The sequence below is a fragment of the Fukomys damarensis genome, unplaced genomic scaffold, assembly GCF_012274545.1.
Source record: "Fukomys damarensis isolate Sample0158 unplaced genomic scaffold, DMR_v1.0_HiC HiC_scaffold_7, whole genome shotgun sequence".
NCBI classification, from domain to species: domain Eukaryota; kingdom Metazoa; phylum Chordata; class Mammalia; order Rodentia; family Bathyergidae; genus Fukomys; species Fukomys damarensis.
The window spans coordinates 20083818-20102442 of NW_022900919.1; the positions used below are offsets into that span (position 1 = coordinate 20083818).

The following is an 18625-nucleotide window of genomic DNA, read 5'->3' on the forward strand; positions in this document are numbered from 1 at the left end:
AAAAAAAAAAAAAAAAAAAAAAAAGTTTTTAAAATAAGAACCCGAGTGATTCTACAGAATCAGTATCAAATAAATTGGAAGAAGCTAGGCAAGGTAGTGCATACCTATAATCCCCACACTCCTAGAAACTAAGGCAGGAGGATCCAAAGTTCAAACCCAGCTTGGCCAACATAGTGACTGAGACCCTCTTGCAAAAGGGGAGGGGGCTGGGAATGTATCAGGGCAAAGGCTCACACCATCAGAGTAACTCAGGTGGGAGTGGGTGGAGGGGAAGCAATATAGATTTGACCCTATGTGGACAATTGTTGGCACTGGCTGGTGGCCACGTGGGAGCTTGTCAGGCTGTTATTAGTTTTCCATAATTAAAAATGTAAAGGTACAAGATCCCAATGATGAATGTAACTGTAGTGTATACCTAAAATGTAGATAAATGGGAAAAATTATAGTGCTAAAGGATTGTTTTTCCCGAGGTATCTGCAGTGTACTGAATGAAACAAGCTGTCTCTAAAGTCAAAAGGTTATGAGTGTCACTAACAGTCACCTAAAAAGTCATGATAAAGCCCTTGCCCCCTTCCCAAGTTCTGGAAAGGTAGGTATCTAAAGACTGGATAATAAATAAATCCTTTTCCAAACCAGGTAATTTTCGTTTGTTTTTTTTTTTTTTGCAGCACTGTCACTAATGCTCATTTCAGCTTTCAGAAACAAACCTACCACAGCTGCAGCTGTTTCATGATGAGAAACCGAGGCTCAGGACCAGCCAGGAAAGCCACCATCTTGGGTCACTTCTCAGGATGAAAGGAGTGTCCCCTGTAGCCACTCACAAACTTCCGCTTCCAACTCGTCATGAAGTCTAATTTTCTAACACAGTTTGGACAGAATGCTTATGCACATCTATTGTTTTCCAGTGGATAAAGGCTTATCTCAGTGACTGTGACCACATTGGCCACCATGCACAGGCAGGGAGCTATATCTCTTTATGTCCTCTGTGGCCTGGTGCTTATGTCCTTAGGTCCACAGTCCCCTCTGCCGTCTGCTATGGCTGTGTCCCTGGGATCTGCTTTGCATCTTGCTGACCATGGGGTTGATCTCCTCAGACCCCCACATCCTCTGAGCAGCCTACGGGTTATCTGCACATCTGATTCCCCCCACATCTCCTTCCAGCCCTGTGCCCTGGACCCTGGACAGTGGTGGGACTGAGGATGATTGGCCATCTTCCATCAGTTTCTGAATCTGTGGATGGAATTGGTGTCACTGGAATCCACTCAGACCACTACTTTACCACAGAGGACATCAGAGGACTTGTCAGAAAGTCCTTCCTCCTGTATTTTCAGGACAAGGCTGCCTGCTGATGAGGCTCTCTCCCTCTCTGCCTGTGCCTTCTTTGGTAACTCCCACCTCACAAAAGAGCCCTTGAGAGGCGGCAGGGATGGAGCCACGCTCAGTACAGCATGGAGTTCTGCCGCCATTCTGAACTTTCAGCCCTCAATCAGAATCAAGCAGCATCGGTAGGCTTCTCCCTTTTTACATCGAGGCTGCTCTAATGGTGATGAATTAGAAAAGGCAAAACTGGCAAATTAAGTCACTGAAGAGCCAGGCAGATTGCTGCTAGTTCATGGGCAGCCTGGGCTACATCACGTGTCCAAGTTCAGCTTGAACGACATAGGGAGACCCTGTCTCAAAAAACCCAAAATAAATAAAAATAAAGGTCACTTTATTTTCTGTGATTTATATTTTCTGCAAAATATTGTGTGATTTGATGGCAGATGTGGTCGTTCATTCCTTTAGAAGCCTTTAGGGATTGTTTTCTGCTCTGGTTTTTAATAATTAAATCTCAATCTGATCAACACTGTTTAGTGGGAATTGCTAACAATGAAGCTGAAAAATAAACACAAACAGGAACAAATGACCTTTTATTTCATTCAGAGATACAAAGGCAATTGTGTGTATGAACAACCTGAGGGGTAGGAGAATCCTTGGGAGTAAGTAAGTTCATGGTAAATGTCAGGATGGCTGGTCACAGAGAAGGTCAGAGCAGGAGAAGACGAGACAGGACAGGACAGCTGACAAATACTAACAGCTCAACAGGCTTCAGTGCCTGTTGGGGTTGTCATCAAAATTCTTAACATTTTTTTGAGGCTATTTTGCCTTAGAAATTGTGTTCAGGGCTGTATAATCCTGACAAGTAATTGAAACATCATATTTTATTAAAGGAGTTGTAAACTTTGGTCATTACAAACTTGGAGGTGGCGCTGGGAACAAGCATTTGGGATGGGTGTCCTCTTTTGAGGAAAAGGGTTTATATATTTTTGTTAGTCCTGGTTTTTGAGTTGATGCTGGCTATGATAACATCTTTTAATCTGGGGGAAATGTTTACTAAAAAAATAGTTTTCCAAAACACAACAAAACCAATGTCAAGGTAGTGACACAGACTCCTTCCTTTGGGCTGCACCCACACCAGGATACGCAGATGAAAACTACTTCTCCAGGACTTGCCTTTGTTAACAGGCATGCACCACATGGTTTATTATTAAAACAGTTTATTGGCCTTAAATATATATCAACACAATTTTTAATTCTAGATTTTAAAATTTTATGATAAAATACTGAACCAAAACATCAAAGAAAATGGAGGTCCAGTGGCATGATTTCAATCTATTTTCCTGTATAAACATTTTTTAAAAAAAGTTTATTACTTTATCCAAAAACAAAAGCTTTCTAAATTCAACATTTAGAACTAAACTGTCTTTGATGAAGCCTAGAAAATTTGTGTTCATAAAATAAAGGCACAAATATGAGCAGCAAGAAAAAAGAAACAGGAAGAAATTTTGATTTTAATGTCAAGTATAACATTGGTTGGCTGTTTTTGTTTTAGCTATTTAAGGCAGGATTCTCTCTGCAACTCTGTAGATAGATCCTAGTGTTCCAGCAATAAGAAAGTTTTAAGAGTTCAAATATACAGATAAACCAATTTTTAAAAACTTTTTTCTTAGAATATTCTAAAGGCATTTGAAGCATTACATAAATCTTTAAAATTTGTATCACATTTTAAGAAATAAATCTATGCTTTTATAAGGAAATCTTAAGATACAGAACAGACTGTAGAACCATTATATTCTACCCTAATGCCCAATACTTAACTGCAGGGATGGGTGGGCAGTGTCCTTCAATGGAGTTAATCTCTAGAAACAGGCGGGCACCCAGCCCTGTGCCAATCCAGCAAACTAGATCAACAAGACACTTGGGCCGTTCTTGTGCACTAACAGCATTGCCCAAATCTGATGGTGACATTCTAAAAATGGTATCTTTTTTCCCCCCTCTAAAACTGCTTCATTACAATAGAGAAATACAGTGACTGACATTAGCTCCTTCCCACAAAGGAAAACACAACAGTGAGAATCAACCATCTGCTACATACATCTTACTGATGGGACAGAAATACAAAGGAGCTTCACTTCCAAAGGACAACTGAGTAACCGCTGCTAACCTGACGTTATTGTTGCTGCTAAGAGCACCCACTTCAAAGTGACGAAATTTGAATTCCATTGTCCTTGTTGCTGAGTAAAACAAACACCAAAGCATACAAGCCAGCAAAGCTGCTTCAAAGGCTGCAATCACAAGAGATTTTGGTGGGGTTTCCACTTTTTCCTAAGTATGAGAAAAATGAAGGCACCAGAAGGTCGACTAAGCCTAAAACACAATTTCACGGTGAAAAGAGTTTGACAAATGTCTACCAGAGACGGGAATTAAAATGAGGCGCTGGGAGGCATCAGACTGAGTGAGGCATTGTCATGCGCTGGTGCTAGCTTCCAGTAAGCAAAAAAGAGATCCCAGAAGGGGATCCAAGGGGTTCTTCCCTCTGTCCTTCTAGGCTGGCAGCAAATGATTAATTACTTCCCATAGAACTTTTTGTTGAGCAGGAAGATCAGGAGGTTGACATTTACTTTCGCTCTATCAAATAACTTCATGACTGCAACACCTTCATACTGTAGTTGCAGCAGATCCTGTTGAAAAAAGAAAAAAAAGACAAGTCTATGGAACAGGAGAAAAAAGGACAGTGCAGGAAGGACTGAGGCTTGCCTTGTGTGACCAGTGTCAAGTGGGCAAGACCAAAGGTGCCAGGCACAGACCTGCCTTATTCAAGAGCCCTGGAGCAAAGTGGAGAGGACATATGGCCACTGATGGGCATCTGGGTAAGGCACTGGGGAGCCACTCTGTGTTTAAGGTACACCAAACACAGCTGGGTGTGGTGGCGCACACCTGTAATCCCAGCACTCGGGAGGCTGAGGCAGGAGGATCGCTGTGAGTTCGAGACCAGCCTGGGCTACATAGTGAGTTCCAGGTCAGTCTCAACTATACAGTGAGACCCTGTCTCAAAAAACCAAAACAACCCCCCCCCGAAAAAAGAAGATACACCAAACATGGAAAGAAAAAGAAGCATGTTATCACACATGGTTAGTGTGTAAACCTTTTAATTTCAGAGGGCTGGAGGTGTAGCTCAGTGCTATAGCACTTGCCTAGCATGCATTCAGGCCCTGGGCTCCATTCCCAGTACCATGAAAAAGAATTTTTTTAAATTTCAGAAGTCAGCAACAGTTCACCAGTTTTTTGTTTTTGTTTTTTGGTACCGGGGATTGAACCTGCGTTCTTGCACTTGCGAGGCAGGCAGCGGAACCACTGAGCTAAACCCCTGGCCCCATCACTGGTTTTAATAAATCTAGAAAAAGTAGAATCATTTCACTTCTTTTAAAAAATAATTTTAAACTTTAAGACAGGGTCTCACAAAGTTGGTCATGTTATCCTCAAATCTGTGATCCTCCTGCCTCAGCATCCTGAGTAGCTAAAATTACAGGCTTACTTCAATCCATGATGAAATGTACTAATCACTGAAAAATGATGCTGGGCATGGTGGTGCATGCCTATAATCCCAGGATTCTCAAAGTTGAGGCAAGAGGATTACTGAGATCAAGGCTAGCCTGGAATACATAGTGAGACCCTATCTCAACCAAAACCAGAAAGAGACAAGGCTAGCAATGTTTCAAAAACACCTATTTGAAATGTTTTTTGGTGGTACTCAAAAATGAACCCAGGGCCACCTGCATGCTAACCCTGCACTCTACCACTGTGATACATCCTGTTTCTCTCCTAGATTCTTTCACATGAGCAAGCTTTTCTATATTCAAAGCAAGGAAAGAAGAGGGCTAAATGTTTATAGGTACCTACCCCAAGCTCAGCCCTGCGTGTACATATTGGTAGGGTCTTTTTACGTTCTCACAGCGATCCTATGAAGCATAATCATTCCAACCCTAAGAGAAGCTCCTCTCCTGAGGTTCAGAGACGTAAACAACAAGCCCAGCAGAACAGAACTGGACTCATGAGTGTGACCCCAAGGCTGCCACCTCCCATCGCCCTCACTGTGTACCCTGACCCCTTCAGGAGTGCTAAGGTGAAAGCAAGAGCCAAAGAGGCTGCAGGGATCCCAAAGGCGAGTCAATTATCTGGAAAACCCAGTGGCTTGAGGAGAGTGGGGATGGTGTGGTGTCCCTGTGCCCAACCTGTCATCTTGTATCTGGCAGTCATGCCATGCAGGACAAAGCTGGGCACAAGGGAGAAGCTGCCTTAGGCCGGCCGGCCCCTATGTGCCTGGAGAAATGGGAGAGCAAGTCTTTTTTGGAAGTGCTTCAGTCAGTCACATGCATCACAGTCATCTCACACTGGCAGCTAGGGTGCTTTGAGAGTGTACTGGCATCGAAGAAGGAAAAGTCTAAGACAAACTGCCTCTGCTTAAAAAGTTCACACTTTTGGGCAGAGGGAAATGAGTTAAGGTGCTCTGTAAACAGAGGATGTCTCAGGGCTGCTGTGGGACAGGGGAGACCAGTAACTGTGGCTTGGCAGGGGAGGCTTCAGGGTGGGAATACACAGGCACCAATGGATTTACTATCCAACAGGGAACTAAGTGGGGAAGGGAGGAAGGAAACCCAAGGAATAGCATCATGCACAAAAGCCAAATGCAGCCACGTGTGGTGGCACATGCCCATAATCCTGGCACTCTGAGAGGCTGAGGCAGGAGGATCACAAATTTGAGCTCTGTCTGGTCTATCCAGCAAATTCGCCAGACACTGTCTCAAAACAAAAAATACAAAAGGGCTGGGGATATGAACCCAGTGCAATCTTTAGTACAGAAGGCGGGGGTGAAGAAAAGAAAAAAAGCCTAGATGCACTGTTATGGCTTAGATCTAGATGTTCCAAGCCTCATCTGTTCATAGGTGGGGATTTGGTGGGGAGTGACCAGATCATAAGTGCATGACAGTCATCGCTGAATTGGCCTACTGATGGGTTTAGAGCTGGGTGTGAGGCTGGCAGGTAAAGTCTGGTGGGAAGAAGCGGTCACTGGGGGCGTGGCCTGGAAGGGTCATCTCCCTCCTCCGCCCTTGATCCTTTTCTCTTCTTCCCGCTGACAAGCCATGAACTGATTCTCCTCTGCCATCCCATCCTGCTTTGGAGCCAGGTGACCATGGACTGCAACCTCTACAAACTGTGAACCAAAATAAACCCCTCCTCCTTTAACTTGTGAATGTTGGGTATTTTCTCCCAGTGACAATAAAGTAACTAAAGCCACACACATTCACCCCATGTGACAGCATGGCAACGGGAGGTAAAGTGAGGAAGGAGAAGAGCATGGAGGGCCAGGGTGTGGCTTCGTGGTACAGGGTTCCCTCAAAATGCACGGGGGTGTGGTTTGGTCCCAGGGAGTGGAGAGAGGGGTGGGGGCCTATATATGACCACATAGACAAAGCTGAAAGAATTTACACATATGCTTAGGAATCCTCTTGGTGCACGGCTATTCTTCAATGTGGAAAACTTAAGATAGTTCAAAAAGAACAAATTAGGGATAATTATGCTACAAAATGGCAGTCATCCCCACCCCCAGTAGAGCCTTACTGAGCAACATCTCAGCCCTTTTTCATATTTTATATTTATTTCCCCAAGTTGGGCTTGAACTTTTAGTTCTCCTGCCTTGGCCTCCTAGAGTGCTGGGATTACAGGTGTGTGCCACCACATTAAATTCAGAGGTTTTTTTTTTTGGTACTGGGGATCAAACTCCGGTCCTTGTGCTTGTGAGGCAGGTGGCAGAACCATTGAGCTAAATCTCCGGCCCTCAGAGTTCTTTTTTAAAATTTAAGATGGGATGTAATTTACATACACCTTGTCAGAAATACATACAAACTTTTAGGTATATCAAATTAAAATGAAGAAAAAAAAATTTAAGCCACTGAAAGGCTATGACAGTTCCAGTTTGTTGATACTGTACTTAATCTTTCATTCAATTTTGAGGTTATCACCTCTGTCTAGGGCGCACTGGCCAAACCGGATACCTGGAAACCATGGCAGAGCTGAGCCTACTGTGTATGGATGGCTTCCCCCTCTGGGTCTCTGTCCCTTCTCAGAGGAGAATCAAGCACCTCCCTCAAAGCACTGCCGGCTCTTGTTGGGGCACACCCACCTGATAATGTAACATAAAGGTCTCCATCTGAACTCCCATGAATTTGGCTTTCACTTCAAAGTCTCCAACTTCTTCTGTTGGACCAATTTCAAAGATAACGTTTTTAAACCTGTTGAAACACAACAACACACAGGCATGCTCTGTATGTTCTCAGAAACAATACCGTATGCATGGGGAAGAGGGTGAGTGAGTCTTCACAGGGAAAAAAGGGGTCAGAGGTGCAGGCCCAGAGTAATGAGTGGCAACCTGTCCCCAGCACTTGAACTCCACTGCCTGGAACGAGGACACAGAGCTCCTGTGGCCTCCGTGTGGTCAAGGCTGAAAGGCACTAATGAGAGGAGGAAAAGGAGAGCAGGGCAGAAGGAGTATGGCAGAGCATGCACAAACAGGATCACACACAAACAGGATCCTGGCGGTTTCTGCAGAGATGCAGTATATTCAAAGGCACTGAGTCCAACCAAAGAGAAACTGCTGTTACTCTATTACTCAACACGTCATGTGCCAGGAAGCTTTATGGCACAACAGAGGTGGGTTATGGTGCTTGTCAGGCAGATGTACACCCCAAATTTCTACCCCTAAGCATGGAAGTGAATCACCTCCATGAACACAGAAGTGTGACAATGCAGAAGTCAGACAGGGCTCACAAGAACCTGTGACCCAAAATGGGCCTACATGCCAAACACAATCTCGAATCACCTCTAAGGGGTGCTGCTTTATGTGACTTCTAGTGGATTTGGTTACGTGGTTTCTAAGCCCACAGTAGCAAATAAGAAAAAGGGAGACAAATAAGACAGGCACTTGAACTACAATGCAAACTAATGACACAGGTAAGGGGAGAGATGATATATGAGACAGCGAGTGTTCAACCAAAACAACTCACAGCAAACAAAAAAGCAGAAAGACTAAGGTTGAAAACCTGACCAGAGTAAATATAATCTACATTTAAAAAACACCCTGTTCCAAAAATCAAACATCTCAACTAGAAATCTAAGAAATGCAAATTTCAGAAGGATTTTTCTTTTTTCTTTTTTGGTACCTGGGATTGAACTCAGGTCCTTGCGCTTACAAGGCAGGCAGCGGAACCACTGAGCTAAATCCCTGGCCCTTCTTTTTTATTTTTATTCAGACAAGGTCTCACTATGTAATTCAGGCTGGCCACAATCTCCAATGTAGCCCAGGCAGCTGTGAACTCATGATAATCCTCCTGCCTCAACCTGAGGGCTGGGATTACAGGTGTGCACCATCATGCCTGGAAAGGACTTTAAAAAACTATTAAAAAACAAAAATTACCTTATTTAACAAAGGCAAGAAGTAGTAAGATGGCCACTTTATACACACTTTAGATCCTAGTGAAACATTTTTGGCAATATATATACAAGAGTTTAACATTTTTCCAACAATTTCAGAAAAAAGTATTAAGTTCAAAAACTTAAAAATGGAACTACTGTTATGACCCAGCAATCCTACTTCCTAGCACGTGTGAAAAGAGCTACAAGCAGGTCTTAAGGAGATGTCTGCACACCCACGTTGGCTGTAGTGCTATTCACAATGGCCAAGAAGTGGGAATGCCCATGCGCCCATCAGCGGGGGGAACAGGTAAACAAAACATGATGCACACAATGGAATATTAGTCAGCCTTAAAAAGGAAGGAAATCCCGTCATATAGACTAATCACTAGGACATTATGCTAAGTGCAACAAGCTAGGCACAAAAGACAAACAGTGTATGATTCCATGTAGATGAGGTCAATAAAGTAGTTAAGCTCAGAGACAGAAAAATGGTGGTTGCCAAAGGCTGGCCAAAGAGCAGAGGAGAGGGGCAGCTATTTAAGGGGATCAGAGTTCTGGATAATTACCAGGGATTCTTTCTCAGCACTGTGAACACACTGAACTGTTTCCTTATGTTACATATTTTTACAATAAAAGAATTCTTTTATTCTTTATGAACAGAGATTCAATTTCTGGAGGTATCCTCTACTGGGGGAAAAATAATCATGCCAGAAATCCTAGCTACTTAGGAGGTTGCTTGAGGCCAGCCTGGGCAACATAGCCAGATTCTATCTCAAAAAGCAGCAAAAGTAGGGTAAAAAGATTTACACAGAAAGATGTCAAAGGGCCGGAGATTTAGCTCAGCGGTTCGGTGGCCTGCCTTGCAAGCGCAAGGACCCGAGTTCAATCCCCGGTACGAAAAAAAAAAGAAAAGAAAGATGTCATGACAAGTGTAACAATAGAAAAGGCGAAATCCATTTGTTTCCACAATAGGTTAAAATGGAGAATATTATGTATCCATTTAAAAAGATGATTTCAAAAACACGAAGAGGGCCAGGGATTTGGCTCAGTGGCACGGCCCCTGAACACAAGGTCCTGAGTTCGATCCCCAGTACCAAAAGAAAAAAAAAAAAAAAAAAAAGAATATTCACAATATATTATCAGAAAAATGACATTTAAGAGGTAAGTGGGCAGATAAATAATTTTTATGTGAACAAAGTCACAGCAGAAAATATACTTAAAGGATTTCAGGGGTTACTTCTGACTTACAACATTACAAGTTCTTTATTTTCATTCATATTTCACCATATTTTCTAAGTTCAATAACAAATACATATTTTAGAATCAGAAAAATGCAAAATGTCCTTTCTTTGTGGTACTGGAGAATCAAATGCAGGCCCTTGAGCATGATGCACAAAAGCTCTACCACTGAGCTACAGACTCACGCCCTGGAAGTTTCTTATTTAAACACAAGAGGAGAAAGCTCAGCAGCCCGAGGTCACAGGCTGACTGAGTGAATGCTCAATTAAGGCCTGAAAACCCTGCTGGGTCAGGACCTGCAGGAGGCTGTGTTAAATCCATGGGCCACAAGGAAAACCAGCAAATGCTTCTCCAAAAGGAGAGGCAGGGCAAGACCCTGCGTCCTGGACTTGGTGCAATACAATAAATGCTGCTTCTTGTTACTCTTACTGATTCTGAGTTCAGATTCTAGAGAAATAGAGTGGCTTCCTGATTTAAAAAAGGAAAAATGAAGACAGGGTGAAGGCAAACAGGGGTGAACATATTCCACAAACAGGAAATGACACCAATGCCCACAAATAAGAAAATATGTTCTTTCTTGTGACAGATAAATTAACTGTGTGCAGGACTGATTCTGTATATAAAGTACACATGAATATATAAAAAATATAAAATGGCTAGTAGGAAAGACAGAAAAGACAAAGACGTGCTGACTGCAAAAATGAAAGTCACTTTATAAAGCAAAGTGAACTAGGAGCTACTCACTGATTCACTTGCAGGTCCTCGATTTCCAGAAGCACTCCTTTCTCATGCAGTCTTGCTGCCGTGTATTTTAGAGAAATCTTCTTGCTTTTCTTTCCTTTGATTTCCCGAGGCTTTTTGGAGACCCTGTGAGAAATCACGATGGCACTTTGTGTTAAGTAATTTTCTGCTAGGAGCCCATGTTGTCTATGAGGTTGGAAAACTTATAAGCCTAAGTTTCATACTAATTCTAAAACAGCAAACAAATGTCAGGATTGTAGAGTCAATCTTTGCAAAACAGAAAACTATACTGCTGTCTTTATAAGGCATTTCTGAAGGCTAGCCTCCCTGCCTGATCAGGAGCAAGCACTGAGCCTCTGGGGCCAGCCTGAGGCAAAAGTGCTAATCCCTGGGGCCCCAGTCATGGAGGTAAAAAGTCTCTTTAAATCTATACTTTGTCAGAATTTTAATCAGCACAGCTATTATAGAAGAATGGGAGTCAGGCAGAAGTAATTGGAAGGGGGCTTTGGGGTTAATCAAGGTGAGAAGTGGTAAGAACAGTTATCAAGAGAAGGGCAGAAATGAGTGAGATCCAGGGCTCTGGCACACCTGACAGGAGGGTTTCAAGGAATGGGGCAGAAATGCTAGTGTAAATGGGAGTAATTCTCATGGAGGATGACTGAAGATATCAAAATTACTGCTGCACTTAACTTCAGACCCAGAAATTCTTTTTTGGGGGCGGGGAGTACTGGGGATCAAACTCGAGCCCTTGCACTTGTGAGGCAGGCAGCAGAACTATTGAGCTAAGTCCCCAGCCCCCAGCCCCAGAAATTCTACTTCTAGGAATTTATTTTCAAAATAAACCCATATTTGCAAATGTACAAGAAGTTGTTGCAGAATTTTTAAGAATAATGACTGGAAACAGGCTCATCAAATGAAGAGGTGATTAGTATATAGTGTTTTATTGGTCTACACAGTGGAATACTATGCAGCCATTAAAGAGAAACAAGGACCTAGCTATGCCTGCTTAGAAGGCCTAAAAACAAAAAACCACTCTTTACTAAATGGACCCAGACATGCTTGAAATAGTTCAGTTCAGTCCAGGCCTAGGGAGGGAAACTGCACGTCGAACCTGAAGTATATAGAGAATGATGGGACATGTCGAAGGGACACGGGCCAGTTCCACAGGGTGGCTAGATGGCCTGGTCCTGTCCCTTCAGTATCAGCCCTGCCTCACCCCAGGGACTCTTCCAGGGAGGGAGAGAAAAAGAGTACTCAAGCCACAGAGAGGGGTAGAGGCAACAAAGCATTAAAAATTGGTGTAAGGGGATGTGGATGCTCATTGTTCTATTCATTTATTTTGTTCTATTCATTTAAATTGTTTTTTTTAACCCAGGGGTGCTTTACTGAGCTATATCCCCAGTTTTCATGTGTTTTGAGACAGGGTCTTGCTAAATTGCCCAGGTGGAACTCTAACTTGCAATCCTCCTGTCTCAGCCTAAGTGATGGGATTACAGGTGTGCAGCACTGTTCCATGTTTCAACTAGATGTTAGGTGTCAGTATTAACTAACCTTACACACAGTACCTGCACTCGGCACCTTACTGCTGGGATTTCAGGCTGTTTCTTCTAAATGGTCCTACTTTGTGACCAGCACCCAAGTGGCCTTCATCAGACTTTCCTCAGGGTCTGTGAGCCTGCCCTCAGGGACCAGGGACCCCAAACTCTTACAATATTTCTTAGGAGCTTGTGAAGCTCATCTAGCTTTTAGGACCACGATTCTTTAATTTCTATGGCCAAGAAGATACTTGAAACAAGGGATGCTTAGAAACCCTACAGACATTAATGACGCCACATACTACTAACAAGTGGAATCTGGCACTTATGCAAACAATTAGAAGCCAAGTAGAGAATTAATGCAACAAATTGATGTAAAATGTTTTAAGTGAAAATCTTCAATGTCACTTCGGTTGCTTCTACTTCCTTTTTCCCACCCTAATTCTTTTCCTTGATTGATAAAAAGAAATACTCACTTGCCCTTGCTGGCTAAGTTATCCAAGCAGGTTTTGATATAGCTTTTATAGTAATCCACCTGCTCCCCATAAAAAGTGGCCTTAGAGTTCAGAGCAGCAAAGGTCTGCTGCAACTTCACCAGTTCAGCTTTTCTCCTCTGTCGGTATCTCCGTTGATTCCGGATATCCTACAACATAATTATTAAAGAAAATAAAAATAGGTACTGTGCTGCTTTGACATTTTTTACTTAACACAAGAACCCACTAATGCTTAACGCTGCCTTGATCATGACTGCATCTTTTCTTTTTTTTAAATTTTAATTTTAAGAGGGGGTCTTGTTATGTAGTTCAGGCTAACCTTGAACTCTTGGCAATTCTCCTGTCAGATGTGCCAGAGCCCTGGATCTCACTCATTTCTGCCATTCTCTTGATAACTGTTCTTACCACTTCTCACCTTGATTAACCCCAAAGCCCCCTTCCAATTACTTCTGCCTGACTCCCATTCTTCTATAATTGCTGTGCTGATTAAAATTCTGACAAAGTATAGATTTAAAGAGACTTTTTCCCTTCATGGCTGGGGCCCCAGGGATTAGCACTTTTGCCTCAGGCTGGCCCCGGAGGCTCAGTGCTTGCTCCTGATCAGACAGGGAGGCCCGGGCAGCATTCTGAAGATTAAAGGCACGTGCCACCACGTTTAGCCTATGACCACCCTTAACAGGCAGCTGTCTGGGCTCACAAATTACAAAATTCAGACCTCATTCCATTTGTATCTTCTATCAATGGGGAAACAGGCTACTTTCAGACTTCAACATTTTAAGAATTGAAAATGCAAAGCAGGCTTAGAATTCTTAAATGATGGCAGAGGAGGGAGAAAAATAATTATAATGCATAATTACCAAATTCTTGGGTGTACATGGCATTATCTTAGTGCAGTATCAGAGGGCGCCTAAAATTCTCAGCTCACACTGGAGCTCCTCACTTGACATAATTAACACAAATCAAGGATCTGATAACCAATTTTGCATTTCATGGTATAAAAAAGATCTGAAGATCCCCCCCAACCCCACTTCACCTTAAGACAATCTCATTATGTAGTACATGCTAGACTTGAATTTGTTAGGTATCCCGTTGCTGGTTTCAAACTCAACAGTCTTCCTGCCTCAGGTAAGTGCTGGGATCACAGGAATGTGCTACCACGCCCAGCTTCCAGACATTGTTCTTTATTTTTAGACTCTCTAAATTGCCCAGGCTGGATTCAAACGTGTTGAACTGTCCTGCCTTGAGTAGCTGGGATTACAGGTATAAAGACACCATGCTTGGTAATGAAGACTTCTTTAAAGCCAAAAATTAAATTCCGATACAGGAAGTGCTAGCTAGGGTCTTTTCCCTATACATTTAGGCCATGGAATAAGGAATAGGCTATCTCAGGACCAGAAAGAGTCAGGAACAGCTTCTCATAGGGGAGGGCACGAATCTCCTAGGAATTGAAACTAAACTGTGGTCTGAGCAGCTATTCTAAAACAGTTTTAAATAAGGCTGGGCCATTTCTGTTCCCAAGGCAATACCCTAGCAATGTCATTGATCAGCTCCTGGTATCTGTTCTTTGGGTCCACAGTCCCAAGCTCTGTTAGCTTCTTTAAGCCAGTCTGGATCTTCTCCTTCTTCTCCTGGAGAGAGAGGTTGTTGTCTTCCTTCGCAGTTGTGGACTTCTTCATCTTGTCGGGAGTTTTGGCATCCCGGATGGCGCGTCTCTGCATGGCCCGTTGGTGTTCTGCTTCCTGCACATGAGAGCAACACACTCTTGGCAAGTTTGCCACACTCACCCTAAGCTCTGATGCACACAGCATTGTTGCATCTGGACTCACATGGTTGTCCAGTTCCACCCTGAAAATGGGGGAATGAATGCCGCCGCTCTGCTAGCAGAGGCCTGATGAGAAACTGTGTGAAGCAGCATAGAAGAGAGGTCCCCCAGGAAACCACCACTGCCTTAGGGTTTCCTGGGCTCCAGGTCTTCTACTTGGCTACATAATCTTTCATTCCGTCTTATGCATTCTGGGTTACAGAGGGTATTACATTTTAACACATTTTTAACAAAATGTAATTTTGTTAAACACTCTGTTCAGTGTTGTAACTAACTACACCAACACCACACAAGTGCTCATTAAATCCCTGTTCCTTGTTTCTGCAACCTTATTCAGATTCAATCATGCTTGGCTGTCCCTGTTTTCGGACATGCTGCAAATCACCCTGATTCTGCCACCTTTCTGTTACCACTTGTCGTTCTCTTACATCTCTGTCCAACCTCCAGTCTGCACTTGGCCCTCCTCTGAGTACTTTCTTAACTTGCAATTCCACCTCAGGATCTAATGCTTATCCCCATTCCCCGCCCTGAGTCCAAAGTCTTGACCTAGTTGTCACCCTGCTCATCTGTGATGCATTTGCCTCTTAACTGTGGACTTGCTGCTTCTGAGTGACCTGTGGCTACTTCTCTGTTTACTCTCAACACTTCAGTGATCACCTTATGCTGAGAGACTCCAGAGCTTTGTGTCTAAGACTTTGGGAGCTTATTCTGAAAAGTTTATAAAGGAATGCTGTGTTTGCAATGCTGCAGCTCAAACTCATACTTCCTCTAACACCAGAATGGTTTCCCTTTCCCAATATTCCTCTTCCTTCTCATTTCAAGATGACACTGTATCATACGGTGCAGAATGCAAGTTCTGAGGTCAGACAAAAAGGACCCAAGTCTGGTTCTGCCACTACGAGCCCATGATCTCAGGCAAGCCATTTAAACTGCAAGGGTCTTAGTTTCCTCATCTGTGAAATGGGAATGAAAAGACTTACCTAATAGGGATAGAACACGGATTAAATCTAAGATGGAGACACTCAATAAAGACTGGTCCCTCCCTTCCAGGGTAAGGGCATTAGTTACTGTTGTATCTCTTGTCCCTCACACACATCTAATCAGCCACCATTCAGAGCATCCAAAAGATGTGAATTCATCTACAATGGCAATTTTCAAATAGTACCCAGGGCAGCCTTAAGAGTTTCCAGAGGCACCACAGAGTCCTAGAGGCCTGACTTCCAGATGCCCAGAGATACCAAGAAGTTCCAGTTTGATATGCTTTTATATACTAGGTTTTTATATAAGTTGTCACTTCACAGATTGGATTCCCATGCTTAAAACCTACAAATGAATGGCTTGACCAACTATCTCATCTGACAAATGAAATGAGTCCCACACATGAAGTCACCAGCCACTGCCATTGCCACGCCTTCCCTCCTCCCACCCTCTGCTCTGGGTGGGACTTTATATCACACACCTTAGATGACTCAGTCCCCAGGGCTTGGAAAGGGTCTTTATCCTTATCTCTGCAGGGACAAATTCCTATTTAGCTTTTGAATACTAAATTCCTTGGTCTGGGTCTGTTTCTGTTCTTACCACTCCCATCTGTCCACATCTCTTCCAGAGGCACAGTCTGACCCCACTGCACTATTCCCTCTCTGCACCTTTGGTTCCCATGGGCGCTCCTGCTTGGAAGTGTGGCTCAGGTTTCCTCATGCACTGCTTCTCACTGGCCTCTACTGAAACACCTGTCATTTTTACAATCTCCAACATCATAGTTAACTTTAGACAATTGGATCATTGCTTCCGGAATATGTGTCACATTTCCCCAACAGGACCTAAAGTCCATTAAGTTCAGGAGTTACACTCTGTACTTTTCTTCTATATTCCAAGGTATTTAATATAATTCCAACTATAAAATACTCAGTAAATTGTTAAGACTCACTGAGTCTGCCTGGGTTAAATTCACATTAATTCTCAGTCTCACTCACTCTCTGCCTGTCGTTCGTTGCCCCCTGCCCCCAAGTGCCAGGGAACCAGATTGTCAGGGCACCTTTTGGATTTAGGAACCAACAACTTGCTAGACAAGCTCTAGCCATCACTGTCCTCTGGTTAAATCCACACTCACCCCAGGGTACAAGTGCTTCTTTACCATATCTCCCTCCTTCAACCTGGGCATACGCCTAGCCATCTCATGAAAGATAAATGAAACCTGAGACTCTACCTGTTCACTGGTGGCTGGCGTTTCCAAAATTTCAGTCAAGGTCTCCCCTGGCTGGAAGCGGATGACATCCACAATTAACCGCTTTGTGCTAAAACGAGACGGGAAGCGCTTACACACTGCATGCACTCTTTTTTCTCAGTGGCCCTGGAGTGGCAGTGTGAACACATTTCACAGAGGTCCCAGCAGGCAGCTGCTGACATGAGGTACTTGACTGTGGGCTTATTTATACAGCAGAGTAGGAATGAGGTGCAGGATTTCTAAGACTGAAATTTTATCTTAGTATATAAACAAAACAAAAGTAGATTTCCAAGTACAATATGCAAGGTGACCAGAGCTATGAAGGACCTGAGAGGCCAAGTTGCCTGCCCTAGGAGTAACCCAGTGGGCTCGGCATCTGTGGATCATGTCACTGCATTCTTCTACCTGTAACACTCACTTCAGTAAGATGGTCCGAGCATCCATTTCTGCATTTTCATCTCCAGGCACATCAAACTTGTTGGTAAGCGTGAGGGACACTTCTGTCTTCGCCAATGCCTCCTTGTTTGGGTCATTTAAACTGCCCGAGCTTTCCCCTAAAGGGTCAATATAATAAGAGGAGGCAACATTGGGAGGAAAATAATACAAATAAAAGATGATGCTGGGGCTAGGTAGGGATTTAGTTCAGTGGTTCCACCACCTGCCTAGCAAGCTCAAGGTCCCAAGTTCGATCCCCAGTACCCCCGCAAAAAAGATGATGCAAATCTAGAACGATACTTGAAAAAGTAACACATACATGTGGCAAGAACATCTTTTACTGAGAAATAAAATATGTCAAATGACAAAGGTAAAAGATCTAAAATATAATTTCATTAATGTTTGCCAAATCATTTCAACACTGTAATACCACAATTCTTTCTCAAAATATTATTTTAATAGGATTTAAAATTTCTATTGTATAATTATTTACTTTTTGTCTCTAACATAATCTCTCACTGTGTTTTAGCTCCTCATACTAAAGGATCACATTTGTTCTGTTTTCCAACATATATCCCACATTTGATACAGTGCAAAGCTAGAGGTGATGACCATTGCAGCACTGATCCGTCAGGTCCACCCTCTATTCTGGATGAGTCAGTCAGAACATTACCTATCAGGGATTCGATGGTGGGCACCTCTCCCAGGTCATCCAGCAGTTCGTGGATCGGGTCGTTGTGCTCTGGAGCAATGGCATCCTGGTGGTCCAACAGGAGCTGCAAAGACCCCACAATCAACCCCATCACACTCATACTCTGGTCCCCCACTCCCACACTGCTGGAGAGTAGTAATCTGCACAAGAGAGGCTGGCCAACAAAGCTCCTATGTTTACAGCAGCCCAACCCAGATGAACAACAGGGTTTAGTAAGCCCCATGCGGGCCTGTGCTGAATGAATGGCCCATGCCATGATGCACAGAGGAGAAATGATTGCATTCTCTGAACACATGGCTATAATGGGTGTGAAGGTGCCTGTGTCAGAAACAACAATGCAATCAGAGACTGCAACATTGAAACTCACCTCCTACTCTACCACCAGTTCCAGTCCCATCACATACAGGCTTTTTCTAATATTTCCAGTATGTATCTTTTTTGGTTGTTACTGGGGTTGTTTATTTCTTGTTGGTTTGTGTTTGTCTTTTGTAGTGCTGGGGTTTAAACTCAACCAGTGCTCAATATCTTTTCATCCAGAGAATAGTGTGCCAGCGTGAGTCGTTACTATCTAAGTGGTACTAACAAAGCCTATAAGATGCTATTATTCCAGGCAATGTTCTCGGCAATGACAGA

At 43.3% G+C, this 18625-nt stretch overlaps 2 protein-coding genes across 2 annotated transcripts in view; both read right to left on the reverse strand.

Annotated features, from left to right (window-relative positions):
• The window catches only part of Crtc3 (CREB regulated transcription coactivator 3), a 124868-nt gene extending 123402 nt beyond the window's left edge, over positions 1–1466 (reverse strand). The window contains exon 1 of the mRNA XM_010621251.2: positions 1280–1466. Within this exon, the coding sequence (XP_010619553.1) occupies positions 1280–1466 (187 nt within the window). The remainder of the gene's footprint in view (positions 1–1279) is intronic.
• A 448-nt stretch (positions 1467–1914) lies between these two features.
• Iqgap1 (IQ motif containing GTPase activating protein 1) overlaps positions 1915–18625 on the reverse strand; it is a 90791-nt gene continuing 74080 nt past the window's right edge. The window contains exons 31-38 of the mRNA XM_010621104.3: positions 17954–18056; positions 17264–17399; positions 16828–16915; positions 14326–14538; positions 12782–12948; positions 10774–10896; positions 7502–7610; positions 1915–4001 (exon numbers count right to left, since the gene is read on the reverse strand). Of these exons, the coding sequence (XP_010619406.1) occupies positions 3888–4001; positions 7502–7610; positions 10774–10896; positions 12782–12948; positions 14326–14538; positions 16828–16915; positions 17264–17399; positions 17954–18056 (1053 nt within the window). The 3' untranslated portion in view covers positions 1915–3887. The remainder of the gene's footprint in view (positions 4002–7501; positions 7611–10773; positions 10897–12781; positions 12949–14325; positions 14539–16827; positions 16916–17263; positions 17400–17953; positions 18057–18625) is intronic.